The sequence below is a fragment of the Brachyhypopomus gauderio genome, chromosome 2 (assembly GCF_052324685.1).
Source record: "Brachyhypopomus gauderio isolate BG-103 chromosome 2, BGAUD_0.2, whole genome shotgun sequence".
NCBI classification, from domain to species: domain Eukaryota; kingdom Metazoa; phylum Chordata; class Actinopteri; order Gymnotiformes; family Hypopomidae; genus Brachyhypopomus; species Brachyhypopomus gauderio.
The window spans coordinates 38,179,164-38,203,692 of record NC_135212.1 but is presented as its reverse complement, the minus strand read 5'-3'; the positions used below and the strand labels follow the sequence as shown (position 1 = coordinate 38,203,692).

The 24,529-nt window shown below is 44.5% G+C and overlaps 1 protein-coding gene across 3 annotated transcripts in view; it reads left to right on the top strand.

Moving 5' to 3' along the window:
- Positions 1–14,585: 14,585 nt before the first annotated feature.
- The window catches only part of LOC143502845 (inactive phospholipase C-like protein 2), a 104,889-nt gene continuing 94,945 nt past the window's right edge, over positions 14,586–24,529 (top strand). Inside the window, exons 1-2 of one of the 3 annotated variants that reach the window (XM_076995550.1) lie at positions 15,187–15,294; positions 18,930–18,996. Coding sequence is in view for 1 of the 3 variants with exons in the window: in XM_076995548.1 (XP_076851663.1) it covers positions 14,968–15,294 (327 nt within the window). In the remaining 2 variants the exon portion in view is untranslated. Of the gene's footprint in view, positions 15,295–18,929; positions 18,997–24,529 lie in introns of all 3 variants that reach the window. The other 2 variants (XM_076995548.1, XM_076995549.1) reach the window with 2 other exon arrangements.

The window sequence follows — 24,529 nt, the reverse complement described above, 5'->3', positions numbered from 1 at the left end:
CACCCAACGCTCTCTCCTCGTTGCCCAACACCCAACGCTCTCTCCTCGTTGCCCAACACCCAACGCTCTCTCTCCTCGTTGCCCAACACCCAACGCTCTCTCTCCTCGTTGCCCAACACCCAACGCTCTCTCTCCTCGTTGCCCAACACCCAACGCTCTCTCTCCTCGTTGCCCAACACCCAACGCTCTCTCTCCTCGTTGCCCAACACCCAACGCTCTCTCTCCTCGTTGCCCAACACCCAACGCTCTCTCTCCTCGTTGCCCAACACCCAACGCTCTCTCTCCTCGTTGCCCAACACCCAACGCTCTCTCTCCTCGTTGCCCAACACCCAACGCTCTCTCTCCTCGTTGCCCAACACCCACTTCTCTCTCTCCTCGTTGCCCAACACCCACCTCTCCCTGGCTCCTTTTCTTTTTCTCTGTATGTTCACACTGCCCTTCATATACATTTATTTTTCTTCTACATAATTCTATTTTACTACTGTGGAAGCCTTCTAGCACTGTGTGTGTACTGGCAATGCTACCTGAACACTTCTGACCTTGATAGGACAACCTGTGCGTGCCAACCTTTACCCTGACACTGACCCTAACCCTGACTTCCCTGGGAACCAGCAGCCTTGTGGATCTTCTCATAACCCGGAGAGGTGCCTCAACCCCTCACAGGGCAGCTGCACCAACGAACCATTGTGCAGCAACAGCGAGGATGAAGGCCAGCACCTTCTGTACGCCACCTCACTTCCTGATGTCTCAGCTACTTCAGCTGCATACTCTGGTCTTCTGGGTTTCTCTGGTCTTCTGGGTTGTGTTCAGTCTCTGTTCTGGAGAAGTGTGGTATGGGGGTGCAGCAATTTTTTTTAACTTGGTCTGGTCTTTGGTGATCTTTGGCGCGGTAGATGGTAATGTGTATGTGTGCTTTGTGTGCATGTGTGTGAAGAGGGGTACTTTGGTGTGTTTGTTCAGAGCAGTCTTGTCCAGTGTTTCTGATTTGGGTTTTGTGTGTGGATATGTGTTACAAAAAAGGCAATTTAAATGAAATAAAGTTTTATAAATAATTTGAACTGCACAAGAAAACTAGTGTGTAGGTGCTTCATGTGGGGAGTGGGGCATGTCGGTGCACAGCTGGGTTCTCAGAACAGACTCAACACTGCACAAGAACAGTACAGGGTTGTTCTCTCATGTAAGACTTCATAATAACTAACCCCAGGTACTTCAGCTGGACTCAGCAATGAAGGGGTTGAAGCAGCGATCTCTGATTCTTGTTGAGACTGCAGTGAAACGTTCACATGTGATGGTAACGGTTCACGTATGATTGTAATGTTCACATGTGAAGATGTGCTTTGACGTGTGGTATTTCACCTTGAGCTCACAAATCATTTGTGCAGATTCACTATAAAATGTAACCACAGATCATGGACGTTATTTATGTAAGCACACACACACAGTAGCTCTTGGATACACCACTGTGTAATAATAGTACATGGCCAAAGTTATTCTGACCCCAACACACACCAGTCTGCAAACTCTAGTCAACATTAGTACAGGTATCTGAGGAAGCGTACTAGGAAACGTGTTCAGAATCCAGTCTCGTCATTGTGCTGTCTGCTGCAGAGCAATCTAATTCATTTGAAATGGCGTCTGCACTCGGTCAGAACGTCATGTTTCCTGCAGCTATAATGATTTGTCGGTGACTATTCTGCCCACAGCAAGTACGCAACGAGGAGACTCACATGGACTTTACATGAAAAGTCTAAATTGCATGTGACAAAAACACAGTATTCATCATACAAGTCACAAATAAGCGACGTGTTCTTTTCCTGCGGTGCCTTTTACAACTTTGACGCGTTCGTCTTAACATGGCAGGACGATGCTGACCTCTGCTGGACAAAGCATGCAAAAGCAAGTGCCAACCTTAGAAACCCATTAGACGTCATCACACTTGATTTCCAGTATTTCTCATTCGATTTGGTTTATTTCTCAGATAAGAATTGAAATTTTCAAAACTGTTCATTCAATCTCCATATCTCCTTGTCACTTGTGCACATCATAATCATTGTGTTTCACATTTTGTAAATGCTTTTTTACATTTTACAAATGGTCATGAACAATTATTTTTTTACATTATTGCTTATGTCATGTTTATCAAAATGTGTTCTGCAGATTGTCTGTTGAATTCTTTTACCCTCCAAAACATTGCCTAGGTCCTTACATGCAAACGTGAAAAGTTGTCTCATGAACCTTTACTGTAATTGTCAAACATTTATAGATGCTAAACACTGCAGTATCACAAAGTCTCATAATGGAAAGACAAGGCCATGTACAGGATGAACAGCCAAGAAGAGGAGTAAGACTGTGGTGCAAGGCTGAGGGGACAAAACCGAGGAAGAGGTAGGAGGGTTCATGTCCATCGGTTTGTCCCAGGTGAGATAAGGGCAACAACTGTAGTCCGTGTTCTCACAATGACTGAAGCTGGTTGCCGGGTGTCTTCAATCATTCAAACATTTCACAGAGAAAACGTGATTCAGAAATGTGCTCTCTGCTGTAATGCTGCACACTGACATCAATTCTGAAATGTTATTCAATTTTATGTTTTGCATTTTTGCATTCTTATACCATACAGGACATCAAGACTGTGGCAGAGGTTGCATTTTCACACCTCAACAAGAGGAGGCTGTATGTGTTCAGGTTGCTTTTAATGTGTAGAATAAGTTTCCACTTTTGCAGTTTTTCCACTCAAACAGTTGTCTGTAGTTTTTGTCAACAAATTGCAGTGCGAACAATACAGTCAAACAATGTTGCTATCAGTCTCCCACATACAGTCAGGTGTAACTTTGTGTTCTCTGTTTTGTATTTTATGTGTAACATGTATTGTTTCATTTTATATACCACAGAATGTGCAGCATTCTTGAAATCAAAAGCTTAGCTAGTTTCCATCAGAATATACTTACAGTCTGCACTGACTGTGACTTATAGTTGCACTAACATGACTAATTATTTATCATATTATTTACTGCCTTGTTCATAAGCAATAGCCCACAGACTATATATTCTAATAGCACTAACAAATTGATTGACAAAAATAATTGCTTTTGTTTCTCTAGCTAAATATAATACCACTTGCGATTAACTCTACTGTAAGGTATATAAGGTATTTTAGCAGAGGAATTAATGTACAAAAATTAGTTGCTTTCACTACTTTCAGCCTCCGTCTGTTTTAGCTTGCTTGCTAGCTAGATTTAATGCTTGTAAAATACAGCAAATGTATATGTACAAAAATGAAGGTGGGGTGTATTTAGCTCTTATCCTTCTATACACACACCACCCACTTTATTAGGTACACCTTGCTAGTACCGGGTTGGACCCCCTTTTGCCTTCAGAACTGCCTTAATCCTTCATGGCATAGATTCAACAAGGTACTGGAAACATTCCTCAGAGAGTCTGGTCCATATTGACATGCTAACATCACGCAGTTGCTGCAGATTTGTCAGCTGCAGAATCATGATGCGAATCTCCCTTTCTACCACATCCCAAAGGTGCTCTATTGGACTGAGATCTGGTGACTGTGGAGGCCATTCGAGTACAGTGAAACTCATTGTCATGTTCAAGAAACCAGTCTGAGATGATTCATGCTTTATGACATTGTGCATTATCCTGCTGGAAGTAGCCATCAGTAGCCATGTGGTCAAAAGGGATGGACATGGTCAGCAACAATACTCAGGTAGGCTGTGGCATTGACATGATGCTCAGTTGGTACTAATGGGTCCAAAGTGTGCCAGGAAAATATATCCCGCACCATTGCACCACCACCACCAGCCTGAACCGTTGATACAAGGCAGGATGGATCCATGCTTTCATGTTGTTGACACCAAATTCTGACCCTACCACCCAAATGTCGCAGCAGAAATCGAGACTCATCAGGCCAGACAACGTTTTTTCAATCTTCTATTGTCCAGTTTTGGTGAACCTGTGTGAATTGTAGCTTCAATTTCCTGTTCTTAGCTGACAGGAGTGGCACCTGGTGTGGTCTGCTGCTGCTGCAGCCCATCCGCCTCAAGGTTCAATGTGTTGTGCGTTCAGAGATGCACTTCTGCATGCCTCGGTTGTAACGACTGGTTATTTCAGTTACTGTTGCTGTTCTATCGGCTTGAACCAGTGTGGCCATTCTCCTCTGATCTCTGGCATCAAAAAGGCATTTGTGCCCACAGAACCGCTGCTCACAGGATATTTTCTCTTTTTTGGACCATTCTCTGTATACCCTAGTGATGATTGTGTGTGAAGATCCCAGCAGATCAGAAGTTTCTGAAATACTCAGACCAGCCCGTCTGGCACCAACAACCATGCCACGTTCAAAGTCACTTAAAATACCTTTCTTCCCCATTCTTATGCTCTATTTAAACTGCAGCAAATCGTCTTGGCCATGTCTACATGCCTAAATGCATTGAGTTGCTGCTATGTGCTAGGCTGATAGGGGACAGATTTTACCAGAACCCTGTGAAATGGTTCCCCCCCTTGTATATTACAGTAAATTTATATCAAAAGTACAAAAAATGAAGGTGGTGTCTATTTTCCTCTAATCATCCAATGCTTTTACACTGAGAAATGTGATTAATTCAATGCACAGTGCATTTCTGTCATGAGCCATCAGCCTACCATCGCTGAACATTTGTCACTGGCATTCCTAAATAAGTAATTTTCTTGTTTCCACTGTTGTAGAGTGTAAACAGTGATTACATTATATCTAAGCATATCTATAAATTTTTCATACACAGATACTGCAAGGAAGGGGTTGTCCAGTGTCCAACGACAACTGGCGTGCTTCTAGATTCTACAGGTCCGAGAAACATGGTATTAATTTATCTTTACTACTACTTGTGTGTTGTAACTCTACTGGTGCTATATGGACATTAAGTTTGAGACATAGTATGTCTCGCCTGCTTCCTTAATCCCTCTGTCACAGCACCAAACCCTCCACTGAGTAATGAAGAGAAACCCAGTCCTACAGAACCACATTGTCTGTACAGCCCCAGTTGACTGACATGAATATCTCCTGATATGCACAAGGCAACAGAGTGTATAAATTGCACCTGTAGTTAGAGTGAAAATATCAACAACACATTAATCTAAAGAGGGTGTAAAGGGAGATGAGTGTTACAGAGTGGGTGTAAAGGGAGATGAGCGCTACAGAGGGGGTGTTAAAAAACTGTAAATGGAACAGACACACTGATGAACACAGAGACTGTAGCATACAGGTCCAGACACACTTAAGCCATCACTGAAAAAGTGTGTGTGTGTGTGTGTGTGTGTGTGTGTGTGAGAGAGAGAGATTGCACACAACACCAGCAGATGTCACCAATCTGCTAGAATGTTTAGCTGGAAATTATTTGCAAGCAGTTATGTCAGTAACGCGTTACTCTAATCTTACCACTCTTGTCAGTAACGAGTAATATAACTGTGCGTTACTATTTTTATTTTCCCTAGTAAAAATATATATGTCTGACCGTAGTGCTCGACTCGCGCGCGTACCTGTGAGAGCACGAGCGCGTTTTACAAGTCATTCTTTGCAGTGTTCTCCGTAACGATATGTGGTAGTGTAAAGAAATACCCCTCAAAAACAGGGGAAGGAACATTTACCTGTGTCACGTTGAGGACCCCGGCCCCTCCCTTTTGGGCGTGTGTATACGTTGTCCACGTGCTTTGTCTGCGTCTGTGGATATCCGTGGTTGGGGTTATGTTGTGTGATTAATAAAGCTGGGTGTACACTGCGATTTTTGGCCCATTTTCAGCCGATTTTTCACTCGTGCGACTATTTTTCAATCAGGCCGAGTTTCGGCTCAATCGCGTGTCGTGCATCGTATAGTTTACACAGGTAAACGAGCGATTCACACCTCACGACCAACTCCCGATCAGAAATCGCAGCGTCGCAAGAATATCAAACATGTTTGAAATTCAAATCGCTCCTCGTGAGATCGCATGAGAGCGTCGGGTCGTATAGTGTGAGTATATGAATCGTGAGCTGTGAACTTTTAAACCCTGCGATTTAGTCGTACAGTTTGAGCTGGAGCTGAGTACACGATTTAAAATATCGTACAGTGTACGCCCAGCTTAAGTCTGCACGTTGTGTGAATCGTGTGTGTTGCTCTTTATTTGTTATTAAAAGTGACGTCTGCCACGAAAGCAAGGATTCCCGTGTCTCGTCCTTCGCCCTGCCCGCGCGTCACAGAACGACGAGCCGTCTGAGACACCAGAGATGCCAGGCTACGCCACCCGGCTTAAAAAGGCGCTTCGCCCCAGCAAGTGGCACCACCGCTCTTCCTCCTCTCCCCCGCGCCGCAGAACCCCGCCGACTCTGGCGCAGCTGATACAGGACCCCAGGTGTTCATACATGCTGTGCGCGGCTCTGGAAACCTCCATACCCAAGCTGGCGGAGGAGTACCGCCGGACAGCGGCGCGGGTGTGGGAGGAGAGGCACCCCGCTCCTTCCCGGGAAGGCTCACCCATACGTGTGAGCGTCCCAGGGCTCTACGAGGTGTCGCCACCAGAGGGCGAGCTCGAAGAGGAGGAGAACCCTCCGACGCTGGCGCAACTGGAGGAGGACCCGGTGTGCGCCCTCCAGCTGTCCACAGCCCGGGGGCTAGAGGAGAGGGACCCCGAGCTGGCGGAGCTCTTCTCGCCGCTGAGGGTGGACTCCGGTGTTTACGGAGCTATTGAGTCCACCCCGGAGGCAGAGTTTGGGGAGGGGGACTCCGAGGAGGAGGCATACCCTCCATCGCTATGCGATGCCTCCACCGTAAACTACGGTGGGGAAGGGGAGGAAGCCTACCCCCCCTCCCTCCACCATAGACTACGGGGAAGAGGAGGAGGAGGAGTCCGAGGAAGAGGACTACCTCCCTCCGCCCGTAGGTCCCTCTTCCGTCGTAGAGGAGGGGGAGGAGGAAGACGACGAGGACTACCCGCCGTCGGAGCGCTCCGCACACCCCGCTGACTACGGGGAGGAAGAGGTGGGGTATGAGGAGGACGATCGTCCTCTGTCCGTGCCCTTGGGCGTTTCCGAGTGCACGGACAGCGACATGTACTCAGAGGAAGAGGGCAGTCCGCCCCCCTCTGAGTGTTCTGTTGAGACGGTAAAGGGGAAGTGGAGTTCATCCTCCGGTCGCTCCGGAGGAGAGAGGATGGACTGCTCCCGGGGTGGCAGCCCGGAGCAGCCCATGAGTTGGAGCCGGGGCAGCGAGGCGGAGGAGATGGCGGTGGACGCGCCCACAGTCGACTCCGGAGGGTGGTTGCGAGGCGAGGTGGACATCCCATACGACCAGCTGGGGGGAAAGTTCGCCAGCCACGCTGCACCAGGCGCGTTCGCCAGCCGCGCTGCACCGGGCGCGTCCGCCAGCCGCCCTGCACCGGGCGCGTCCGTCAGCCGCGCTGTGCCTGGTGGAGGGTATGCAGCAGGGGCAGGAGGAACACCGCCCACCGCAGCGCCTGCAGCACCAGTAGCTCCCGGTCTCTCTCCCCTACTCGCCCTTCTCCTGGCACTCAGCCTGGCGCCTATGTCGTTTGTGTGTGTTCCTGTAATCGTCTGCCCATATGTGTACCAAACCCCCTTTTCCCGTTTGTGTCTATGTGTGTAAGCGTGCCTTTTTGTGTGTTTGTGACTGTGCCGTTTAATGTGTCTAACGTTTTTTCCCCGGTCTTCCCAGGGAGGATGTGCTAGGCGATTCGGGACTGACGCTTCGCCAAGGGCAATCACCTCCCAGATGCAGGACTGAGCGCGTCGGATCCGCCCATCGTCGTGGGTTCGGGGCACTCGGTCCTGTTGGCACCCCGGGATGGGTAGTGCCCTTGGAGGGGGCGTCTGTCACGTTGAGGACCCCGGCCTCTCCCTTTTGGGCGTGTGTATACGTTGTCCACGTGCTTTGTCTGCATCTGTGGATATCCGTGGTTGGGGTTATGTCGTGTGATTAATAAGTCTCACCTGTGACTTGTCTCGTAATCACATGGGGCTAATGTGGTTTGTCTATTTCAGGGGTCACCAACGTGGTGACCCCTGTCACAATGTCGCCCGCGAGGACGTTATGAGTCGCCCGCGGGCTTGTTTTAAAAACAGCCCACTATATTGCCATGCACCAAAGCGCTGCATCGTTTATGTTTTTGCTGCTATTAGCGATTGTCCGCGGTTGCTAGCGGTCTTCCCGCTTAGCAATTGACACGCGCACACGAACCCAATCCCCCCCCGCTCAACAACTTTCGTTCACCACCCCCCCCCCCCCCCCCACTCAACAACTTTCTTTCTGGTAGCCCTCCGCAATAATTGGTATCCAAGAAGTAGCTCCCAACTTCAAAAAGGTTGGTGACCCCTGGTCTATTTAATGTGCGCTCGCGCAGTGTCCTGTGCTCGTCATTGTCTAAGTCTGCACGTTGTGTGAATCGTGTGTGTTGCTCGTGCGCTATTGCGCAATCTTTATTTGTTATTAAAAGTGGCGTCTGCCACGAAAGCAAGGATTCCCGTGTCTCGTCCTTCGCCCTGCCCGCGCGTCACAACCTGAAGAATTTTAATTGTGTTCCAGGTTTGAAAAGTGCTGGAATTTTGGCTAAAGTAGCCTACTTTACAGAGGTGTCAATTCCAGGTTCAGAAAGTAAAAGTCAGCACCAGGATTTTGCTCAGGCTTCCTGGATTGTGTTGATTCCACTAATTTTATCTGGATTGCACTAATTAGAAAATCTAGCAAGCTTGAGCAAAATCCTGGTGAGGACTTTTACTTTCTGAACCTGCAATTGACACCTCTGCTACTTTAAAATGCTTTTTATTGTAATTGTATTTTGTTTCATAACAAATAGCTGTATTATGTTTACAAATAAATTTACAAATAATATCGCGTAGCTACAAATGTAATGTCAGGAGATACATTATTTAAATGTCAGGAGATACATTGTTACTGTTAAAAATGCACTTCCAATAAAGTGAGTATTGTAAAAATTAATTTTGCTGCTGAATGTTACTACTAAAGTAACTTGTAATCTAACGTAGTTACTTTTAAAATCAAGTAATCAGTAACGTAACCAGTTACTTTTTAAAGGAGTAATTAGTAATCTGATTACATTCCGGGTTTCCATCCAAACCTTTCGAAAAAATAATGCGCAATTTCCAAGTTTCGGCAGAAAAAAATGCGAATTAAGCCTTGTTTCCATTCATTACAGTTATGCGAATAAACTTTAGATCACGTGAGAGGACGCCAAACAATAGTGGTTTTACGTCCATCTGGCAGTTACGCATTTTTGCACGTTGAGGTTTTGAAACATTTTTTTCTTTTTCTTTTCTATACATGGAGAAGTTAAATTCAATTTTTGCTCTCTCCAGAACTGTTTTTGTATGTATTTGCCATCTTTACATCGCGATCATGTACAGAACCACATGACTTGAAGCATGATACGTCATCGTTTATGCGAAAAACCCTTTTCCATCCAGTTTTTTCCGAATTTTGGCGATGCGATAGTCTAACTTTTCCACCTCATCCTAGCGTAAAAATCTTTTTGCGATATTTGGGGCTTTTTTCGAATTTTGGTCTTTTTCCATCCAGCTTTTTTCATGCGCATTTTCAAAATGCGCAAAAACTTGGTGGATGGAAAACCCACAAGTATTTTACTGTGAAATTCCTTAAGAAATGTACACAACCATGTTTCTTGCCCTTCTCTCCACACTTTTCCTCTCTTTTTCTCTCTTACATATGTACACACACACAAACACATGATCAACAGTTTTGGAAGTTTAAGTGGTTTAAACTTGCTTTAGTTTCGATTCCATTTCTCAGTCTGTGTTTGTGACACTAGCAGGAAAGGCAGATGTTCGTTACAGGAAGCCACACCCTCTACCTCCCATGGCCTCCAACTGTGTCTGTTATTCACATTATTTATGAATGCTGTAAACACCTTATGTCATTTCACATAATATATGTAATTTCAAGAAAAATAGACACAAACGTTTGATGACCTGAAGCTCTTGAGTAGTTACGGAATCACAGTAATCTTGTACATATTTTGCCATGATGGTAATAAGTCAAGGAACCCATCAGCACTGTATTTAATGTGCCAGAATGTTCCAGTGCATCATTGATGTTATGGTTCTGTCCACATTTCAGCAATTAGAGCAGAATGTTTATTTAATCCCCTTTTATGCGATATTTGGTGAAGAATGAATGAATGAATGAATGAGAAATGAATGAATAAATGACAAATGAAAGAAATTAATGTGCAGCTTACAGTAAGAGAACAAATGACCTTGACATTTCTCTCTCTCATACGCTGTGTGTGTGTGTGTGTGTGTGTGTGTGTGTGCGCACGCGTGCGTGCTACTGTCCCTCTTCTTGTGGAAGGCAGATGTATATATCACCCACTAAAATGCTGCTTTCTTTCTGACTAATGATTTGGTGAAATGTTTTACATCCAGTGAGATAGTATAGGTCTGCCTCTGTCTCTAGGTCTGTTATTGTTACACCGCTGGTCTCTGTCTCTACAGTGTTACTGTTACACTGCTGGTCTTTGTCTTTACAGTGTTACTGTTACACTGCTGGTCTTTGTCTCTACAGTGTTACTGTTACACTGCTGGTCTCTGTCTGTACAGTGTCGCTGATACATTGCTGGTCTCTCTCTCTACACTGTTACTTTTACACTGCTGGTCTCTATTATATTTCTGTTCTCTGTCTCTACACTGTTACTGTTACACTGCTGGTCTCTGTCTCTTTGGTGTTACTGTTACACTGCTGGTCTCTGTCGCTCAGTTTTACTGTTACACAACAGGCCTCTGTCTCTACAGTGTGTTGCACTGCTGGTCTCTGTTAGATTGCTAGTCTCTGTCTCTACACTGTTACTGTTACACTGCTGGTCTCTGTCTCTATAGTGTCTCTGTTACACTGCTGGTCTCTGTCTCTACAGACTGGTCAAACTGGTCTAAAGGACTGTCTCTATTTTTCTAGTCTGGATGACCAGGCTGTGTTCATTGAGGCTGGGCTTTGTTAATGTGGTTCGGTGTTATACTGTCATGTATTCTGCTACAGTGTAGTTTCATTTTAGGCTGACATGGCCCTGCATTTTGCTCTGTGCTTGTGTTTGTGGATAACATTTTCTCAGTTTGGCCACTGTAATCTCATATTTCTGCTGTAGATTTTGATTGCCCTTAGCTGTTAATGGCACTGTTTTTAGTCTGATCTGTGCTTTCTAGTTGTCATTAGACTGAATATGATTGCTCTGGCCGGCCATTAATGACCCCAGTCTGAGTTCCATTGCTTGTGTCTGGACATAAAGACTCTGCTCAGGATTTGATTGCAGTAGTCTGGCAGCGATGATTCACACAGTAATGGCTACTCACTGCAGAGAAGCTCACATCTCCTCTCGTACCGCCACAGTCTAATGTGATTTGGCTGCTCTGTAGGATAGAAATATACTACAAAACATTTCCCTTGTTCTGTCCTTACTGGCTGCCAAACTCTGTGTGTGTGTGTGTGTGTGTGTGTGTGTGTGTGTGTGTGTGTGTGTGTGTGTGTGTGTGTGTGTGTGTGTGTGTGTGTGTGTGTGTGTGTGTGTGTGTGTGTGTGTGTGTGAGAGAGAGAGTGTGAGTGAATGTGTGAAGGAGTGTGTGTGTGTGTTTGTCTGTTTGCCCATCTGTCTGTCTGTCTATGTTAGTCATAAGTTTATGACTGTCTGTGTATGTGTAAGTGTGATTCACAGGGCAATTTTGGTTTTTCTGATAAAAGCACCAACATATATATATACACATTCAAACACATGATGAAGATCTTAAAGTCCCAGAGACGGAACAAACAGAGCTTTCTGCCCCATATAGAAAGAACAGAAGAACAGAAGTGATTGAAAGAACAGAAGTGATTAGTGGAGTCACTAAAGTTCATCCACATTTAACTTGGGTGAAAATCTTTTTAGTCAATGGTAGGTAAGAAATGTAGATTATAGAGGCAAAATATAGATTATCAAATTAATAATCAGAATGAACTATGGGAGAGTCATTCATATGTAGAGTTCTAGCATTGCTAATAGAAGATTTACCACAACAGATCCAACAACAGGACACCTGCTCAAAGTAATGACATCTGCAGTAATAACGTTCTACTCACAGTAATAATGTCCTGCTCTCAGTAATAATATCCTGCTCAGAGTAATAAAGTCCTGCTCACAGTATAAATGTCCTACTCACAGTAATAACATATTAATCACAGTAATAATGTCCTGCTCAGTGTAGTAATGTCCTGCTCACAGTAATAGCATCCTGCTCACAGTAATAATGTCCTGCTAACAGTAATTACATCCTGTTTATGGTAATAACTTCCTTATATATATAATAACTTGCTCACAGTAATAATGTCCTGCTCAAAGTAATAATGTCCTGCTCACAGTAATAATGTCCTGCTCACAATGATAATGTTATGGTTGACTAGGCAGGCAGATGCAAGTGGAGGAGAACAATGTTTATTTTAGAAACTAAACAGACAACTGAGCAGGGGAATATAACCAGGCATGGAGAAACACACGCGACTATAGAACTAACAAAGAAAACCTTAACAAAGAATACAACGAGGACGAGAGACAAAACCAGCAACGAGGATACAGGGATAACAGGGAGAACTAGGAATTAACAGAAGGCACAAGCTAGGAAATCAGGAAAACAAAACACGTACCATAACGCGACATCACACAATGACAATGACCGACACGGAGACTCGAAATTACGGGGATAAAATTTGCTGACTAAAACAAGACACAGGTGGGACCAATAATGACAGAGGTAGGGACACAAGGTACAGGGGTGTGACAAACAGAAAGGAAACCAAGGAAACCAGGAAACAAGGCGGGACTAGAATCAGAATCAGAAAAAGTTTTATTGCCATTGTCAATGAACAGGGTTCGCAGACTAGGAATTTGCTTCAGCATGAAGGTGCAACATAAAAACAAGTAATAATAAGAGAATATAAATAGAATGAATAAAATGAATAAAAGATTAATAAAAATACAGAGGGCAATGTGCAACAACAGTACTATATAGGGCAGGGAAAACACTAACACGCAGACCAGGACAGCAGAATATGACAGCTGGTTGGGGGGCGGAGCTAGACTTGACAAATAATTATGCTGCAGTTTGCTGTTACTGACATGTTTTCACTCTTTTTAACCATGTTGTTGATGCAGCAGCCCCAGACAGATTCCACCATTGTCATTATTTATGCCATTTATTACTTTATAAACAGTGACTATTAAAGAAGTACTTGCTTATTTCTAATAATAAAACTTCATCACCCTCCCTCCCCTAACAGAAACGGGCAATGAGTTAATTGAAACATTCACACGGAGTTAGAAATTGTATTGATGTTGTGGCACCAAAGGTAACTAAAATAATTTATGGTAAAATTAAGATGCCCTGAAGAAACACTCCATCTGTTATAAAACTTAAGCAGGACTGCTTAAGGCTCTCCAACTGTGAGAATTCCCTAGTATTCTTAAAACTTCAACAGTTAAACCACTACTAAAAACCAGAAATCTTAATAATTATGGACCTATATCTGACCTTCCTTTTCTTGGCAACATCACTGAAAAGGTTGTGTCAACCCAGTTGAATGATTATTTTAAAGCAAACTGAAAAAATTACACTTTTCAAACTGGTGTCTGAGCCCTCCACACCATAGAAACAGACCTAGTTAAGGTAGTAAGGTAGACTTAATACCTATCTAAATAGGTGTGATTGTTATGTTGCATTAGGTACTTCTTCTTCCACACATCAAAAAATAACTTGTGGGGTCCCCCAAGGGTCAATTCTTGGGCTCTTACTGTTCAACCATTTGCTTCTGTTACCACATATCAAACATGGTATTAGTTATCATCAATATGCAGATGACATTTCTCACATCACGACTACATGTAGGACAGCATATTTTCACCTTCGAAATATCACTAAGGTCCGAGACATGCTCTCCTGCTGATAGTCAGAATCGGGTCCATGTATTTATCACATCAAAGTTAGATTATTGTAACGCTGTTTTATCTGCTCTCCTAAAGAGCTCTATTTCTCACCTACAGCGAGTTCAGAACGCTGCTGCAAGGGTCCTGACCCACAGGAGAAAGAGGGATCATATTACACTTGCACTTCACTTACTGCACTGGTTACCTGTCAGTTTTAGAATAGATTTTAAGGTTCTGGTGATGGTATATATAAATAATTAGTATTTATTTTAATAATTATTTACATATAAAATTCTGTAAAGCAGTTGCATGTATGAAAGGTGCTTTACAAATGATGATGATTATTATTATTATTATTATTATTATTACTACTACCAATACATCAGTGTATGTTTGTAAGAGATGTTTATCATAATGCTTTCAAAATTATTTATTTACTTACATATTCATTTTCTATATTTTACAGTCTGTGTAGTAAGAGTTTTTTTGTGTTGAAAACAGCAATTACACCAGCTTTTAGTTCTGATGCCAAATCACAACACTTTAGTGTATCTATGTTATACAATCCAACGATATACCGGAAAACCAATACGAGAAACGCTAATATAGTGTTATAGAAGGTGTCCCCAAATGGTAAAATTTGTTTCGAAAATCCTCTTCATTGGAAACTGAAAGGTGACAACCGAGGCTTCAAATAACTTGTTACCGGCGCGTGCTGCCAGGTTCAACTGATCACGGCGCTAGCGCCATCTGTGCGCGCGAGTGGCACGAGGGGGAGAGCGGTGAGAGCGAGCGAGAAGAAAAGGTAGAGAGAGAGTGAGAAGAGGGACGGACGACGAGTTTGGCTCTGCTAGTTTATTCCCCCACTTCGAAGAACGCGCGGTGCAGCACGCCATTTACCTTCGTGTCCTGTAGTCGGTCAGTTCAAACGGGATTTTGTTGTGTCACGGGTTCCTAAAACAAAGGCTCGCGCCGTGCACCATGCACAGCGTGCGTGTGTGCAGCTAAGGGCAGATCCTCATGGCCGAGCTGCAGGCATCAGGGACGGTAACGGGACCCTTTCACGAGCTGCCCTCCGACGCGGCTTCACCTTCTCAGGAAGCGGCGGAGATAACGGCGCTGAATAGGAGCGATGCGGCCGCCGCGCTGCATGGCGTGGGGAGGCGGACATACCTGGACGCACCGGGGGCCACCCATACCGGTAGTCACCCGCTGTACGGGGCAGAGGGGATGTATTCTAACGGCAGATACAAGGAGCTCGGTAGCCCTAGTGCTGGCAGCGGGAGTCGTGACAGTTCTGCGGAGAGGAGCCATTGCAGCGGGAATCCACCGTGCGGTATTATGAAGGTTAGTTAACGTTAGTTTATCAGCACTTTGTTTTCGTCTGTGTGGGATGGCGAAGGAAGCGCTTGACTTTGAGAACACTACACTTGAACTCGATAATGAACAGCTAGCTTAGCCAGCTCCCCGGTCCACAGCCACACCGTGCTTCATGTGTGCTGGTGAACCGGCCGCAGCACCCGCACCGCTACGCACTGTCGCTCGCGCAGGTTGGTCGGTGTCCCAATGCAGAGGACAAACCTGTCAGCACCGCTATAACCCAGTGCAAGTTCGGGCTGCGTTATCGACGTTTTAACTCTTTATCCGGCTCCAGCATGCGATGTAATGTTGGGCACAATGCAGAATGCAAGTGTTTATATAACTACATACACGTTGTATTAATAGCTTAGCTTTCTTGCAGGACCTAAGGCCCGCTTTCTGCAGTCAGTTTGTCCCAATCACGAAGCTCCTCATTTAGTAGACACACACACGGTCACACATTGGCTGGCCTAACCTTCATGGATATTAGCTGTTGTAGCATACTCGCGCATGCAAGCCATTGATTTAGATCAGTTCCACTCGCTCTTGACTTAGTGTGACGCAGAGCATTCGAGGTTCTCCTACTTGAGAAGAACTGTAGACACAGAGTAATCACTCAGTTTAGTTTAGAACACATATAAAGACGTCTGACATCAGGAATATACTAACTGCTTTCTCTCAGTTCTCCCCTGAGAGTCAGAATCCAGAGTCACCACTGACACTGAGAAAGCGAGAGATGTATGAAAGAAAATATCCAATCTGATGCAGGTTTTCATCTAGACACCCACACGTCTGATGGAGAGTCACATGACTGATGATTGTTTTGGATGAGAGCTGCTCTTGTGATAACATGGACTTAGGCTCCGCCCCCATGGTGCCTCTCCTCACCTCCTCTTCAGGTCCTAGGCTCCACCCCCATGGTGCCTCTCCTCCTCCTCATGCCCTAGGCTCCACCTCCACAGTGCCTCTCCTCCTCCTCATGCCCTAGGCTCCGCCCCCATGGTGCCTCTCCTCCTCATGCCCTAGGCTCCGCCCCCACAGTGCCTCTCCTCGTGCCCATTCTATTTGCTTAGCAACTGGCACAAAGCAGCATGTTGTTCCTTCCTTCACTGGCTTTGTTCAGTTCCGCTGGGGCTGTGTGGGTGTCTTGGCATCAGCGTGGAGGGAGGGGCTTCCAGGCACAGAGGGGGGAGGGGATGCCAGGGAGGAGGGTAGGGTGAGCAGGAGGCCCCAGGCAGAGATGCCTTCAAGGCCTGCCTCTCTGGACTGGGATGACATGCTCCTACTGCCACTGAACCTGCCATGCACTGAAATCTCCACATGAACAGAACTCTCCCTCCCCAGACCCCCTCCCTGTCTGGGCCAGTTAGACATGAGCAGCACTGCTCAGTACATGCGTCTGATGGAAGTATGTGGAGAATGTAGAGAAGACAGAAACCCCATCTGAACGGCTCAGAGCAAACCTTAACTGAGGTGCCCTGCTGAAATGTGTGTGTGAGTCTGTGTGTGTGTGTGTGTGTGTGTAAGTGTGCATGTATGTGTGTGTGTGAGTGAATGTGCATGTACTTGTGAGTGTGTCTGTGTGTGTGAGTGTGTGTGTGTGTGTGTGTGTGTGTCAAGAGTGTGGTTGAGTGTTTTTATCCCTCTACCATAGCTCATCTCCGGCATGTGAACTTGCTCAGGCAGGTCTTCCCTCACAATGCCTGAGGCTGCAGCTCCCAAAGCAGTCCCAAGATGGACTGGAGGCACAAACCTTAACCCTCCACCCTGAACCTTAACCCTTTACCTCAAATTTTAACCCTCCACCCCTAAATCTTAACCCTCTACCCCTTGTACCTTAACCCTCTACCCTGAACCTTAACCCTCTACCCCTTGTACCATAATCCTCTACCCCTTGTACCATAACCCTCTACTCTGAACCTTAACCCTCCACCCCTGAACCCCTGCTGAAGCAGCTCCTTTATCTCTTGAACTGCCCATCCGTCAGCATGGAGATCCAGTACAGAGATCCAGCGTAGAGTTCCAGCTAAGTAGAATCGTTTTCTGTGCTATTTATCTCTTATTGATCAGTTAATTGCAGACATGGTGGAATTAATGCACTGCATTCAGTGGAGGAGACTGGGTGTTTAAACAGCTTTGCTCATCAAACGGATGCATCTGGAACCAGTGAGGCATATCAGAATTGGGCTGTAGTTAATTGCCGATACTGATATTAGTGATTTAATTCTTAGCCCTGCTGCATCTGACCAGCTCATGAGAAAGGATGGGACTCCCCAGACTGTTCCTTATGACTGATGTTGCATTTGTGGAACTGTTAGTCCTAACAGACTGCCAACAATATCAGCTAACATGCTGCCAACAAGATCAGCTAACATGCTGCCAACAATATTCGCTAACACTGCCAACAAGATCATCTAACGCTGCCAAAAAGATCACCTAACTCACTGCCAACAAGATCACCTTTCACTTGAATGATCCAAAGTCACACAAAACACATACAGTACACAGAGTGCCCACTCAGTGTTGACTAAGTAAGATAGAAGTAATGTAGAAAGTAGGTAGTGACGACCACAGCAATGATAAAACTCTCCACCCCGTGACTATCAGATACTCTTGGGCATCTTCTGAGGTGTTGATGATGCAAGTCAGATTTCAGTAGGGCAGGAATGACCCTGGGGCAGCATGTATGAATCTCAGTCATTTGCACTTACATTTCTCAGAATAATGTGCCATGGAGATATGGCGATAGCACCCCTGGCCCAGATGTGCAAACTTTGGGTTGGTTCTTATTTCAAGGTGGCTGCCACAGGCTTTGGTGTCATCCCCACAATGACCCAATGACCCTGTGTGTATGTGTGTGTGTGTGTGGGTATGTGTGTGTGCGCAGACCAGCACCAACAGCTACCCCAGCACACCAGCATCAACACCTAGGACAGCTACCCCAGAACACCAACATCAACACCAGCACCTACCCCAACACCAGCACCTACCCCAGCACACCAGCATCAACACCTACCCCAACACCAACACCTACCTCAGCACACCTGCACCAAGTCAATGTCAAGTCAGCTTTATTTTTATAGCACATTTAAAAGACATCCAGTGTCGACCAAAGTGCTGAACAAGAATTAGAGTTGCATAAAGAGCAACATGTAAGCTTTAAATAGAAAATTTAAAACTAGGTATAAAAGGAAATGTAAAATACACATAAAACATAAACATAGTAAAAACACATATGACAAAGATTCAAACGTAAAATGCTCAAGATTCAAAAGCCTGTGAAAATAAAAAGGTTTTCAAATTGCATTAAAAAATATCCACAGTAGCTGATTCCTTTATAAAATTTGGAAGTGTGTTCCATAATTTGGGAGCTGCAACAGAAAATGCCCGGTCACCTTTAAATTTTAGCCGAGAGCGTGGAATGTCTACGCACCACTGGTTGGAGGAGCGTAGAGCACAAGGGGTTGAGCGAGTATGAATCAAATCAGCAATGTAGCTCGGAGCCAAGCCATGAAGGGCTTTGAAAACAAACAGTAAAACTTTGAATTCTATCCTGAATTTTACTGGGAGCCAATGCAGTGATGCCAGCACAGGAGTGATGCTTTGTCTTTTTCTGGTACCAGTCAGGAGACGTGCAGCTGCATTTTGGACCAGTTGGAGGCGTGATAGGCTCGACTGACAGATACCCAGGTACAATGAGTTACAGTAATCAACATGCGATGAGATAAAAGCATGGATGACTGTTTCTAGGTCCTTGAATGATAAAATTGTTTTAAGCTTAGCTATGTTTCTAAGCTGATTAAAACTGCCTCTGACAACAGTGCTGATTTGTTTCTGGAAATTCAGATTAGTGTCGAAAATGTAGCCAAGGTTTCTGACATGGTCTTGCACATTAGATCTTAAAGGCCCCAGGTCCCTGGCTATCACTTTAGCAGAATCGGGATTACCAATTATAATAATATCAGTTTTGCCTTTGTTTAGCCTCAGAAAGTTATTGGACATCCAGCACTCAACATCCCTCAAACAATCTAGCATGACACGTAAAGAACCACTGTCACCTAAATTAAGTGGAAGATATACCTGTGTGTCATCCGCATAGCAATGATATGAAATGTTATATTTTTCAAATATAGATCCAAGTGGGAGCATGTATAATGAGAAAAGGATAGGACCCAGAATAGATCCCTGAGGTACGCCATGGGCAACAGGTGCTGGAGACGAAAAGGATTGACCCAATCTGACTGAGAAAGATCTATTCTCCAAGTATGATGCGAACCATTTTAGGGCAACTCCATCAATGCCGACACTATGCTATGGTCAATGGTGTCGAAGGCTGCCCTTAGGTCTAAAAGAATTAAAACTGCACAGTTTCCAGAATCCACAGCTAAGAGCAGGTCATTTAGAACCTTGAGTAAAGCTGACTCTGTGCTATGGTGAGCTCTAAAACCTGACTGAAACCTATCCAGAATGTTGTATTGATTAAGATAAGAGTAAAGCTGATGAAAAACAAATTTCTCTAAAACTTTTGACAAAAAAGGAAGGTTAGAAATTGGTCTAAAATTTTCTAAAATTGCTGGATTTAAGCCAGGTTTTTTAAGAAGAGGCTGAATGATTGCATGTTTAAAAAAGGATGGAACAACGCCACTAGTCAGGCTGCTATTAATTATCGTGTGAAGACTAGGGCCAATGGCTGGCAGAACATCCTTAAGAAGCTGTGTGGGAAGCACATCCAGGCAGCAAGGGGTTGGCTTCATGTGCACCATTAGCTCCGTGAGATCCAACATTGACACGGGTTCAAACTGACTCAAACGAGCAGGAGGTGTGAGTGGAATGGAGGGGTCAGTGACTGAGGGAACTGTTTGTGAGCGTACATTGTTAATTTTAGAAATAAAAAAGTTCATAAAATTTTGGCATGTTTCAGCAGTGGCATCAATGGTGGTAGGGGTGGTGGAATGCAGCACTCTATTGTATTGAACAGGGCCTTCAGACTGTGAGAAAACCTAGCAATGATATCAGAGAAGTATCTCACTCTGGCTGCTTTGACACCATGTTGATAATCCTTTAAGCAATCTTAGCAATCTTTAAGAATTTCGTACGAAATTTGAAGATGATCTTTTTTCCATTTTCATTCTGCCTTCCTGCACTTCTGTCTAAGTGCACGAGTGTCATTGTTTAGCCATGGTTGTGACTTTGCTTTGACACGTCTAGATTTTAATGGAGCAATTTGATTGATAATACCAGTACTGATAGAATTTACTAGATCAGTCAGCTCATGTGTGCTTATACCTGAAGGAGGATTTTCAATGTAGCTGAGTTTGGGACAGGTGAGGTAAGCAGCTGAGAACTGACTGGCTGTAGCGGGTGAGATGGAGCGTGTGCAAAAAACAGGAAAAGTGCGCTTGGGATCAGGACATGGAAGAGACATGTCAAATAAAACAGGTTTGTGATCAGACAAACAGATATCCGAGTCTATCTCTACATTGGACACTGGGAAACCAAGAGATAACACTAGATCCAAAGTATGACCAAGCTCATGAGTGGGGCCAGAAACAGACTGAGTTAAACTAAATGAGTCAATGAGTTGAGAAAATTCTTTAGCCAGAGGTTTAGAAGGACAGCAAACATGGATGTTAAAATCACCAAGAATAAGAACTTTTTCTGAGCGAGACAAAGTGACCGATAGGAAATGAGAAAATTCTTGAATGAAGTCCTTGTTATGCTTAGGAGGCCTATACACTAGCACATATAACAGGACATGAAAGATCCAATTTAAACAGCTGTACCTCCAACACCTACTCCAGCACCACAGCGCCAACACCTACCCCACCTACCCTAAATTTGATCAACTCACAATCCACAGTGGCAGGTTAACAATGTGGACAGGAGAGGCAGAGAGCGTTCAATGTAGTAATACATCTGGACTGTCAGGGGCAGCAGTATGTCTGTGCCACAAATGTCATTAACAGTAGAAGAGGAGCCTGATTTGAATAAGATAAGATTTTTATTTGCCATTTGTGTAAAGACCACAGTCCAGACACATTGGAATTCTTGTGCAGAGCTCTCTCATCATCAACAGTTTAAAAAACAATAAAACAACATAACCACCATATAGATAAGCAAAAAGACAATCATACCAAAGGTTACAATACGAAAATACAATTGCTCCCTGACCAGCAGCGGAAAAAGAAAAAGGAAAATAAATATATCATAGTATATAAAAACAATAACATTTCATTACACAGTTGCCTGTCATCAGCATATACAATAAATTTAAATAGTAAACCTGATTTAGATTACGCATGCGTGTAATTGAACATAATTTCCAATGAGTCTTAAGACAGATGCTGCACGCTTATGGCTGCCAATCTTAGGCATGCGTGAGACATGTTGGTTATCCCAGACTGCTGGGATTTATTTAAACAAGTAGACGTCATGGTTAGCACAGATAATAACATTTACCACCCCAAGAAACAGTGAATATTTATGTCAACCGCAATTGTGCATTAGAAATATTGTAAATCTGAAGTAACAGATAGTTAACTAATGTAGTTTAAATACTAATGCCCCAAACAAACAAAATTCATGTGAATTCATGCTCTTTATTATCCATCCAAAGAGACTATGAATTTTGGTACATTGTTCAAGTCTGATACAGAAAACTAAAAACCAAAAAATGAATAACCAAGTGTAAGATTTTGAAATAAACAATTTCCATGTGATTCATGTGTCTTGATGTTGATTTTTTTAAAACCCAAGACAAAATTGTGATTACAAAAAAATGGTGGCTGGTAACAAATGGTGGCAGGTGGAAGAAAAATGTAATTTCTAACATTGGAAGCCACTGGGCTGCGTTACCGGTATACATAAAACCGACGATCAGAGTCTAATTGAAGTTTTATTTTGAAAGATATAAAAAAATTGTGAGATTCATCCATCAGTGCGTCTGGTGAGTTTATATTTGTTTTTAGGCCAGTCGTTTTATTTTGTTGCATTTACACTTTAAAGGCTGGTCCGTGAAAATATTGTCTGACATGTAAGTGGTCCGTGGTGCAAAAAAGGTTGGGGACCGCTGTGCTAGACCATTGCTAACATAATATCCAGCACTGTGTGCTATTAACATACTAAGCAGTGCTTTTTAAAACGCTATGCAACACTATGCGCTGTCTGTTGGATTGTTGCACACTCATTCAGGAACATCTAGTTCAGTGGTTTCTATAGTGGACAGTTGTGTACACACTGTGGAGACATCAAATGGAACCCATGAGACAGAGATATGTAGACAGAGCCAGAGACATACATGTTTTACTCCTTTATTTTGGTCATTTGTGTATTCTAATTTAATGCCCTAAATGTAAATGTGTTTGACTGAATCTAGAGAAGTGTGTTCTGGCGGTGTGTGATGTGGAGATATTTTTCAAGAAGAGCATGGGCCCACCTGAGAGGGTGTCTTGAGTTTATACGTTTAGCTGGACCTTTGCCAATTATCATTTGCAACTGTTCTGTTCAGGTCTATTGTGATTTGTAACTGTTCTGTTCAGGTCTATTGTGATTTGTAACTGTTCTGCTCAGGTCTATTGTGATTTCACTGTGGATAGGGGTTAATGATGTGTTAATGAGTGTTAATGGCTTATCTGTGAATGCTCTAAAGGAGAGTCAGGTCCAGACCTGTTATGGTGTAGTATTTCGTACTGCTGCCCAGAGCTGAGCTGCAGGTGAACTGTCTGAAGGAGCCGTCTGTGTACAGAGTCGGGTTTCCCCAGAGAGGTAGGAGGGTCTTTCCATGTGCGTTTTCAGACTTGTGCAATGTTCTCTTGGGGAGTAAGAAAGATAATTCACATTATTTCCTGTTATAAAGTGAACTTGAGTGCTGATGATGTCTGCCTGGTCTCCTGCTCTAGTGTTAAGGTCCCCACAGATGATGAGATGGCTTTGTGATTGGAAATGGTTAGTTTCATTTTTTAGATTTGGGATGATTTCTTCATAGAAATAAGGGAATTCTACAAAAGGGATATATATTGCACATAAGAATACAATTTGAGGTGCTAAGATCAACTGCTTACAAAATTGTAGCCACAAATTATTTTCAGTACAGTGGGTAAGGTCTGATTTAAACCATATGAGCACACCCCCTGAGTTCCAACCCTGAGTCACTCCTCAGCTTGAAGGAAGGAACACTAACTCTTTGTATCCTGGGTGACAACCAGTGGTAGGCTACAATGATGTAATTCTCTACAAACTGAAGTGTGCTGCTATCTATATTTTGAAATTAGAAAAGTGTAATTGCAAATAAAATAAAATAAATTAATAGTGTTTGTTAATGAGAAATTATGACAAATGCAGAATCTTCCCTTAAGTCCCAACAGACGAGTGCAGGTGTATCTGAGCGTATGTCTCTATGTTGTGCTGAAAGTCTGTGCCTGGAGCTGCTGGACCCTGGGACAGTAGTGCAGTGTGTTCCTGGGGTAGGCGTTGGTGCTGATGTGTTGGTGCTGGTGTGTTGGGGTAGGTGTTGGTGCTGGTGTGCTGGGGTAGGTGTTGGTGCTGGTGTGTTGGGGTAGGTGTTGGTGTTGGTGTGTTGGGGTAGGTGTTGGTGCTGGTGTGTTGGTGTGCTGGGGTAGGTGTTGGTGCTGGTGTGTTGGGGTAGGTGTTGGTGCTGGTGTGCTGGGGTTGCTGTTGATGCTGGTCTGCTGGGGTAGGTGTTGGTGCTGGTGTGTTGGGGTAGGTGGTGGTGCTGCTGTGTTGGGGTAGATGTTGGTGCTGGTGTGTTGGGGTAGGTGTTGGTGTGCTGGGGTTGCTGTTGATGCTGGTCTGCTGGGGTTGCTGTTGGTGCTGGTCTGCTGGGGTTGCTGTTGGTGCTGGTCTGCTGGGGTAGGTGTTGGGGCTGGTGTGTTGGGGTAGGTGTTGGTGCTGGTGTGTTGGGGTAGGTGTTGGTGCTGGTGTGTTGGGGTAGGTGGTGGTGCTGCTGTGATGGGGTAGATGTTGGTGCTGGTGTGTTGGGGTAGGTGTTGGTGTGCTGGGGTTGCTGTTGATGCTGGTCTGCTGGGGTAGGTGTTGGTGCTGGTGTGTTGGGGAAGATGTTGGTGCTGGTCTGCTGGGGTAGGTGTTGGGGCTGGTGTGTTGGGGTAGGTGTTTGTGCTGGGGTAGGTGTTTGTGCTGGGGTAGGTGTTGGGGCTGGTGTGTTGGGGTAGGTGTTGGTGCCGGTCTGCTGGGGTAGGTGTTGGTG